Here is a 9,844-nt window from a genome sequence, read left to right as displayed (position 1 = left end):
TACTATATCATGCGGGCGTGGAAAATCATGGTATAGATAATATTTCATGCATTGCAGAGTTTGATGACGTAACCTTATCGACAGGTTGCGTTACCACGGCCGTTAGCAGTAGGTTCGACAGTTTGATCAGATTTTCGTTCGCGTTTATTTAATATATCATTTATGAAACTTCACACGAAGCAATCTCGCTCCTGTAACCAGCTGCCGTCTCTAGCCGTAAACACCATCACCACAAATCATGCTCGATATGTGAGCACAATTCTAACCTGCGACAATGCATGATTCTTTTGGTTCTGTCTGAAGGTTTTTGGGGATGGAGACATTATAATTTCTTTTTACGCGACTGCCGTTGCATGTGCGAAACTAGATACAATAATGTAACCCTAAACCCAGGAGGATAGGGGGGATATAACGTAAACCCTATCCTCCTGGGTTTGGGTTACATTATTGTATCTAGTGCGAAACATACTTGCTGCTAACAACGTTCTTTTCGTTAGCTTTTTAATAAAAGTGATACGGCAAACGCTCACTTCTATACAGTACGAAGACTTTTCGCTATTAAAAGATAAAAATGCAGTTTACTCTGCACCCTCTGCCCCCATCCCTCACATCGAATCTGAGGGAATAGCTAATTGCCTTCGGAGACTCAGTGGAAATTATTGTTTTCTAATGAAAAATGACTTTGTTCCCTTTAACCTCAAACTCATCGTTGTGAACAATACCGCATCCCTGCGTCCCTGCGTCACCGCATCCCTGCGTCCCTGCGTCACCGCATCCCTGCGTCCCTGCGTTCCTGCGGCACCGCATCCCTGCGTTCCTGCGTCACCGCATCCCTGCGTCCCTGCGTCAGCGTGTCTTTGCGCCGCTGCGTCACTACATTTATGCATCCCTGCGTCGCCGCATTCCTGCGTCCCTGCGTCAGCGCGTCCCTGCGTTACACCATTTATGCGTCCCCGCGTCACCGCTTTCCTGCGTCAACGCGCCCCTGCGTCACTGTGTCTCTGCTTTACCGCATTCCTGCGTCCCTGCGTCAGCGCGTCCCTGCGTCACACCATTTATGCGTCGCCGCGTCACCGCTTTCCTGCGTCAACGCGCCCCTGCGTCACTGTGTCTCTGCTTTACCGCATTCCTGCGTCCCTGCATCCCCGCGTTTCGCACTGGCCAGCTTGCATTAATTGGTTTAAGCGCGCGGGCGGGGGGATGAAGCGGGCAGACGCATGTCATATAGCGATGTGTGAGTCCAATATACACGCGCCGTCTCTAATAATTATCAACGATGAGGCAAGCGTTCAGCAGCCACAGCGCCTTCATCGAGAGGCAATTATTTGTACCCAAATTGACCAACGGGGAATTTACATGCGCGACATTGATTCGTTGAGCAGTTTAGCAATAATAACAATGAGGTGCAATGCGGGCAATCCGTCGCGTAGCAGGTGAATGACGCAGGAGAGCGTGAATCAGAATGGGAGAGAGAACGAAATATAGGGAGACACGGGTGCGTGGTGAGGGGAAAGCGCGCGGGGAATAGAGGGAAAAGGGCAGAGAGAGAGAGAGAGAGAGAAAGAGTGAGGTACCGTTATATGGATGGATGGATTGATTGATTGATTGGTGGATGGACTGATTGATGTATTAATGGATGGATGGATGGATGGATGGAATGATGGATGACTGATGGATGGATGGATGGATCGGAATGGATGGATTGTAGGAGTGATGGATTGATGTGAGGATTGTTGATTGGATGGATGGTATGTTGGTATTGATGGATGGATGATGGATGGATGGAGGATTGGATGGATGGAATGGATGGATGGATGGATGGATGGATGATGACTGGATGATGGATGGAGGATGGATGGATGGATGATGGATGGATGGATGGATGGATGGATGGATGGATGACCATGATGATGGATGGATGGATGGATGAATGTGAATGGATGGATTCGGATGGATGGATGGATAAATGGATGGATGATGGATGATGATGGATGGATGGATGGATGGATGGGATGGATGGATGGATGGATGGATGGAGATGATGGAATTGGATGGATGGATGGATGGATGGATGGATGGATGGATGATGGATGGATGGATGGATGGATGGATGGATGGATGGATGGATGATGGATGGATGATGGATGATGGATGGATGGATGATGGATGGATGGATGATGGATGGATGGATGGATGATGATGGATGGATGGATGGATGGATGGATGGATGATGGAGGATGGATGGATGGAGGAGGATGATGGATGGATGGATGGATAGGCATGGATGGATGGATGGATGATGGATGGATGGATGGATGGCTTGGATGGAATGGATGAATGGATGATGGGTGGATGGAATGGATGGATGGATGGATGATGATGGATGGGATGGATGGATGGATGGATGGATGATGATGGATGGATGGATGATGATGGCTGATGGATTGGATGGATGTATGATGGATGGATGGATGGATGGATGGAATGGATGGATGGACTGGAATTTGATGGATGGATGGATGGATGATGATGGATGGATGGATGGATGGATGGAGTGGAGGATGGATGGATGGATGGATGGAGTGATGGAATGGATGGAATAGGATGGATGGATGGAATGGATGATGGATAGGATGGATGGATGGATAGAGGATGGATGATGGATCACGATGGATGGATGGATGGATGGATGGATGGATGGATGGATGGATGGATGATTGGATGACTGGATGGAATGGATGGATGGATGGATGGATGGATGGATGGATGGAATGGATGGATGGATGGATGGATGGATGGATGGATTGGATGGATGGATGGATGGATGCATGGATTGGATGGAATGGATGGATGATGGATTGGAATGGATTATGGATGGAATGGATGGATGACTGCGATGGATCGGATGGATGGATGGATGGATCGGATGGATGGATGGATGGATGGATGGATGGATGGATGGATGGATGGATGGTGGATGGATGGATGAGCAGGATGGATGATGGATGGATGGATGGATTGGATGGATGATGGGATGATGGATTGGATGGATGGATCGGATGGATGGATGGAGGATGGATGGATGGAATGGATGGATGGATGGATTGGACTGGATGGATGGATGGATTGGATGGAAGATTGCAATGGATGGATCGCATTGGATGGATGCAATGGATGGATGGATGACGGAATGGAGGATGGATGGATGGATGGATGGATGGACTGGATGGACGTATGAATGGATGGATGGACGGATCATGAGACAGAAGGGGAAGTGGTAAATATACACCTGCTTTACTTATGAGACACAATGCCCTTTTCTAAATGTTTATTTCTCTACAAAAGAAAATTGTAATGATGAAACGGGTGGAAATATCGCTAACAGAGAGGTATCAATTTTCTCACAAGCGCTGTAACCGATGTTAATGACGCACTAGACGGCAGGTGTTGATATAGACGAGTTCTCTTACTCGTTTTCTCTCTCCCTCTCAGTCTCCCTCTCACTCTCACTATTTCTCTCTCTCTCTCTCTCTCTCTCTTCCTCTCTCCCCCTCTCTCCTATTGACTCAAACCTTGTGATTACTCTCCTTTCACGTGCACGTACATTTTCCAACAAAATAAATCTCGGGTTAAAATACAATTGTTTTTCTCTAAATTGGGTACTCTGTTTCCGTTGTGCTCTGACGAGTGTCACGCGGTCGTTGCGCGGTGGTTGTTTTTGATCGTGAAATCAGCAGCAGCAGCCAGAGCTGATTATTCCTGGGAGGTTATGTGATCAAACAGAAATAAACGTGGCGCCAAAAGAAATTTTTTGTCAGCACGTTTTAACAAATTAGTGATATTCTATTGATATTATTTTCATATTAAATTATGACCTATTATAATAAAGTTTTTTTTTATATTCTATGTATTTCATATATTTTAGCAGCATTGATTTATTTTTCTAATTTAATATTTAATATTTTTTGTTTACTTTACGTTTTCATATGTTGACACGAGCTAATAATTTCTTATTTACCTTATTTAGTTATTATTTGGGAGGAATTATTAGCGCTTTGATCTTACTTTAGTAAATTTAAGTATAACCTTTTTCATATTTTAGACACGCACACTATACACACAACACGCGCACACACACACACACACACACCACACAACACACACAGCACACCACCACTACACACCACCACACACAAACAAACACAGCGACACACACACGCAGCGCACACACACACACCCCACAGCACACACACACACACACACACACACACACAACACAGTGTAGGTGTACTATCTAGTGCATAGGTATACCTATCTCAAGTATACCTATCAAGCTTTGACGGCTTACCCGTTTTATATAGCGACGTTACATAACAACCATACGCATCGCAAGGATGCTGTTTATCATAAAGAAGAAGCTAAGAATGAAGAAGAGGTGAAGGAGGAGGAGGAGGAGGAGGAGGAGAAGAAGGAGGAATATGACAATGATAAGGAGGAAGCGGATGAGGAGGAGGAGGAGGAGGAGGAAGAGAGGGAAGAGGAGAAGAAGGAGGAAGTGAAGGAGGAGGAGGACGAGGATGAGGAGAAGAAAGAAAATGAGGAGGGGAAGGAGAACAATAAGAAGGAGTAATAGGAGCAGGAGGAGGAGGAGGGGAAAGAGGAGGAGGGGAAAGAGGAGGATTCTGATGGCTCTAGGCAGCAGTGGTTATCCACAGACAAACAGTAAGCGACAGACAACAGAAGCGGCGCTATCCGTATCAGCAGACGATACGCAGCACGACAGACGCTGGCTTCACGCTCTATAACCACAGACGCCCTCGCCGCAGTCGGCCGGCTCTTACACACCATGCCAATCCATCCTGCTCACCGGAGCCCAACGACAACGATTCTCGACAGCCTTCCTTTTCGCCGTCTCCCCTCCCCCGTCGCTCCTCCGCTCTGATGTGATACTCGCTGGATTCAGTTTAGTGCTCGCCGACGCGCGTGGTTGGTCCCCGCTTGTCCGCTCCGCTCTGATGTGATAATGCTCGAGTGTAGTGTTCGCAGACGCGTGGTCGGCGGCCGCGCAACTAGGCCCCGGGGCGGGACGACGTCGTCGCCATGCTGCCGCCACAGCGCCGACGCTAATGCGCTGCCGCTCCTCCATCTTTCCGGAACAAGCGCTAATTTTTAGAGTCGGAGCAGAAATTGCGCCGTCGCCCCGTCGCTTGCGCCGCACGCGCTTTTGGCGCGGAACAATGGCCAGTAATTAGCGAGTAGCCGCATCGATTGCTGTGAGAACGATCGCATAATGCGCCGGATGCTCGCGAGAACGAAGCGGAGCGAGATAGGAAATGCAGACGGACCGGAGAAAGAGGAAAAGAAGAGGGGAGGGGAAAGAGAGATTGGCGAGAGGAGAGAGAGGAGGAGAAGACACACAAGAGAGAGAGAGAGAGGAGCAGAAGAGCGCGAGAGAGAGAGCAGAGAGAGAGAGAGAGAGAGAGAGAGAGAGAGAGAAAGCGAGCAAGAAAGATAGAGAGAGAGGAGAGAGAGAAACAGAGGAAGAAAGAGAAAGGGAGCGAGGGTGAGGGAGCGAGAGCGCGCGCGAGAGAGGGAGAAAAGAGTGAAAGAGCAGAGAGGGAGAGGGATATGAACGATGCAGAGAGCAGAGAGAGAGAAGAGAGAGAGAGAGAGAGAGAAGACGAGAGAGAGAGAGTAGAGAGAGAGAGAGACGTAGTATGAACGGCTTCTGCAGCTGTCTTTTCTTTGTTAGCGCTCCTCGCTACTCCGTCCTCTGTCTCTCTTTCTCTCACACACTTCTCTCTACTGCGCTGGTCTGCCTCTCCCCGCCTCTTTTCGCTTCGCATCAGTCTCTGGTTTTGTCGTCACTTATCTTCTGCTTTCTTTTGAGTGCCGGTTTGAATAGAATCGGAGATATTGTTAGAACAAACGAAAGCAATAAAGGCGAAACGATGGTTATTCAACGAAAAAAAAGTTAACAGTTCAAAAACAGAAAGTCAAACGTCTTGCGAAAATGAAAGCCAGAAAATGATCGTCTGGGTATTATTTGTTGGGCGAGTCGTCGTGGACGGCGCGAAATATGACTCATCAGCTATCTCGCTGCGCATCTCTATGAAACAGCAACAATCACACACACACATAGACAGCTCACGAACACACGCACGCACGATACAACACGCGCGCAACACGCACACATGCATCACACGGTGCCACACCACATGAACACACGTATATATATAATATATATATATTGTACTGGAATATATATATATATATGATATATAAACGATCTATTATATAGGAAACTCTCGTTCAATCGCTAGTCACCGATTTCAGTGTACGATGAGAAACGATTCGCGTTCCTAGTGTAAGCGATGGATGATGACATGATGAGATGATTGATGGATTGTGATGAGGCTTTGTGTGAGTTGCTAGCGGGAAAAAATGAAGGGCAGCAATCTCAGTAAAACGGCATATGCGGCGCGGCGCGCTTAAGCATTCCGCTTAGCGCCGGATCACAGCGACAGTGTGGTATCTGCGGTTCTACTTGTATCGCCTCGCCACTCAGCAATGTCGATCTCTGCGCTCGCAGAATAGTAGCTGTGAAAGATAAACAATAACAACGGGTCAGTGCAAGACTTGCAGACTTGTGACTCGTGTGGTAGTGATAGCACTCCCTCACGGACGCACGCTCACAGCCACAAACGCGCGCGCACGCATGCACAGCACATACACCACAGAAACACTACAGGCACAACGCACGACAGACAGACAACGCTACAGATCTATCTCAACGTCTGCTACACCACAGCATGCTTATGTATAAGACGTAAAACTATATTCAGTACATTATAACATAGTCAAAACAAAGAGCATCAAGCGACTAATGCAAGTAGGCGTAGGTGAATACGCGGGCAAATGAAACGCATTGCTAGGCAAACATATACATAAACAAGGTCCATATTAAACGACGTTCTACTCTGTACCTGTGTTTAACGAGTGCTGGACGCTTTCTATCTGCGGTAGGTCTATTCCCGTCACAACCCCTTCTCCCCACCATCCTCCTCGCGATGTCTCGCACTCTCGATCCCCCTCGTTATCCATGAACTCGCGTATCTCCCATCGACCATCCACTTATCCCTATTTTTCTCATCTCTCTATTCACACACCCACACACACATATCCCCCCTTCACACACACACCAACACACACACACACACACAACACACACACACACACACAACACACACACCACACACACACACACACACACACAACACACACAGCACACACACACACACAATCACATATATATATATATATCCCCTCCAACACACACACGCGCACCCCCACACACACATATCCTCCCTCCACACACACCACGACACACACACACCCACACACACACACACCACACACCACACACACACACACACACACACACACAACACAACACACACACACATATTATATATATATATATACATATCCCCCCTCCACAACACACACACGCACCCCCCACACACACATATCCTCCCTCCACACACACACACACATACCCACACACACACACATATTCCCCTCGCACTTATACACACACACACACACACACACCACACACACACACACACACACACACACACACATATATTCCCCTCACACTCATACACACACACACACATACACACACACAGACCACACACACACACCACACACACCACACACACACACACACACACACACACACACACACACACACACACACACACACACACATGCCCACGAATCTGGACCCAAGAGGAAACCGCCTTGCGAGGAAGTGTGCATGCGCATATCGTGGCCTTGGGAGCAGGTCTCACGAGGATGAAATATTTGCTCATAAGGAACTCCTCGGAGGGAAGTGTGTGTACATAACTCCTCGTAAGGGTAAAATGCACACAAAATGCACACAAAAAGCACACAAATGTGCTTCCTTGCGAGGAAGATTTGTAGCGAAGAAAGATAGACTGGTACCCGTCCCTTCTCACAAGCTCGTGAGAGGGGCTTGTGAGCTCGTACGTTCATCTATCATAGGGGGCGTGGCAGAGCGGTCGAGTGTGTATTAGCACGAAGTGTGTGTAGAAAAGCGTGCCGCACACACTCGTGTGTGTGTAAAATGCACACAAAATGCACACGAAAAGGCGGGAACTGGAAATTCCTTACGAGGAAGTTGCTGAAAATCTCAGAATAGCATTCCAGGATCGAATAGGAGTGATTGCGAGATTATCCTTAGGAGGAGCTCCTCCTAAGGATGAAGTTCCTCCTAAGGTATAGCAGAGGCGTGCCATTCTCCTCCTAGGTCCAGGTTCGTAAACCCACACACACACACACACACACACACACACACACCCACACACACACACACATATCCTCCCCCCTCGCACACACGCACCCCCCCCACCCACACAACACACACACACACAATATATATCCTCCTCCTCACACACGTGCGCGCCACAACGGCGGAGGCGGTAATGAGGAGAGATAGCGCAGGAGGAAGGCGATCGCGAGCGCGGGAAGGAATAGGGAAGGAAACCGCCCACCGTATCGTCTCGCCGGCTGCTGCGGCTGCCGCTATATACTCTACGCCGTCTAATTGGTTCGCCTTATACCTCCCAGCCACTCTGTCACACTCTGCCAATTCCCCGCCAACAGACGCATTGAGCAGCAGCAGCAGCAGCAGACGACGCCGCGTGCTGGAGAGAGCAGCGTTGCGGGAAGCAGAGTCCAGCCATTGCCTCGATGCAGTAATTAAAGACGAGAGCGAGAGGAAAGATTGCGAACTCTATGTCTCGCTTGGCTTTTCAATCGACTCGGTACGCTGGTGATGTTGCTGTAATGATAACAATCATCATCATCAGCATCAATAGTAGTAGTAGTAGTAGTAGTAGTAGTAGTGGTGTGTGGCGGTGGTGGTAGTAGTAGTGAGTAGTAGTAGTAGTAGAGTAGTAGTAGTAGTAGTAGTGTGGTGGTGGTGGTGGTGGTGGTGGTGGTGGTGGTAGTGGTGGTGGTGGTGTGGTGGTTGATGGTGGGTGGTGGTGGTGGTGGTGGTGGTGGTGGGTGTGGTGGTGGTGGTGGTGGTGGTGGTGGTGGTGGTAGTGGTGGTGGTGTGGTGGTGTGGTGGTGTGGTGGTGGTGGTGTGTGGGTGGTGGTGGTGGTGGTGGTGGTGGTCGCGGCGCGGCGGCGGCGGCGGCGGCGGCGGGCGCGGTGCGTGGTGATAGCAGACGATGGTTCTCTCTCCCTCCCCCTCCCCCTCTCTCTTTCTTTCTTTCTAACCCGCTATTCCTACATCATCAACTGTCGGATTAGCGTTCGCCAGGATTTTCCGATTAAACCAATTATCGGTAAAACTGAGAAGCGCACGTCACACTTACGCGCTGCTTGCGTGGACGTAGCCAGCCGACACCGACACCGATATCGCTCCATCTTGTTACGTGATAACAGATTTGCACTATTTCAACCCATAGGTGGACACAACACCTAATGTAATATTATAGGTGAAGCTGTGTGTGGTCATTCTGTTCTGGTATATACACCACCGACACATGCCATGTGCGCGCGCGCTCTCTCTCTCTCTCTCTCTCTTTCTCTCTTAAAGTACAGCCACCTAGCACTACCTGGTCAAGCTCTGTGGTCAGCCTTCTTTGTGTATAACGTAACACACCTTAGCAGCAAAAAATACACAGGCACGCTAGATGGCGCTGCTGGCATAACATTACTGGAGTCCTTTTACAGGGGAATATTTGTCTGTAAACATTACCGCCCAGGGCTAATATCTCGTCACTGCCGACGTTTCTATGATTAC

At 48.8% G+C, this 9,844-nt stretch overlaps 1 protein-coding gene across 1 annotated transcript in view; it reads right to left on the bottom strand.

Moving 5' to 3' along the window:
* Nucleotides 1-766: 766 nt before the first annotated feature.
* Nucleotides 767-9,844, bottom strand: part of LOC106810981 (vegetative incompatibility protein HET-E-1-like) — a 61,030-nt gene continuing 51,952 nt past the window's right edge. Inside the window, exon 5 of the mRNA XM_014814487.1 lies at nt 767-929. Coding sequence (XP_014669973.1) covers nt 767-929 — 163 coding nt within the window. The remainder of the gene's footprint in view (nt 930-9,844) is intronic.

The sequence above is a fragment of the Priapulus caudatus genome, unplaced genomic scaffold (assembly GCF_000485595.1).
Source record: "Priapulus caudatus unplaced genomic scaffold, Priapulus_caudatus-5.0.1 Scaffold492, whole genome shotgun sequence".
NCBI classification, from domain to species: domain Eukaryota; kingdom Metazoa; phylum Priapulida; class Priapulimorpha; order Priapulimorphida; family Priapulidae; genus Priapulus; species Priapulus caudatus.
Note: the sequence above shows the minus strand (reverse complement) of the source record. Positions and strands in the feature narration are given on the sequence as shown.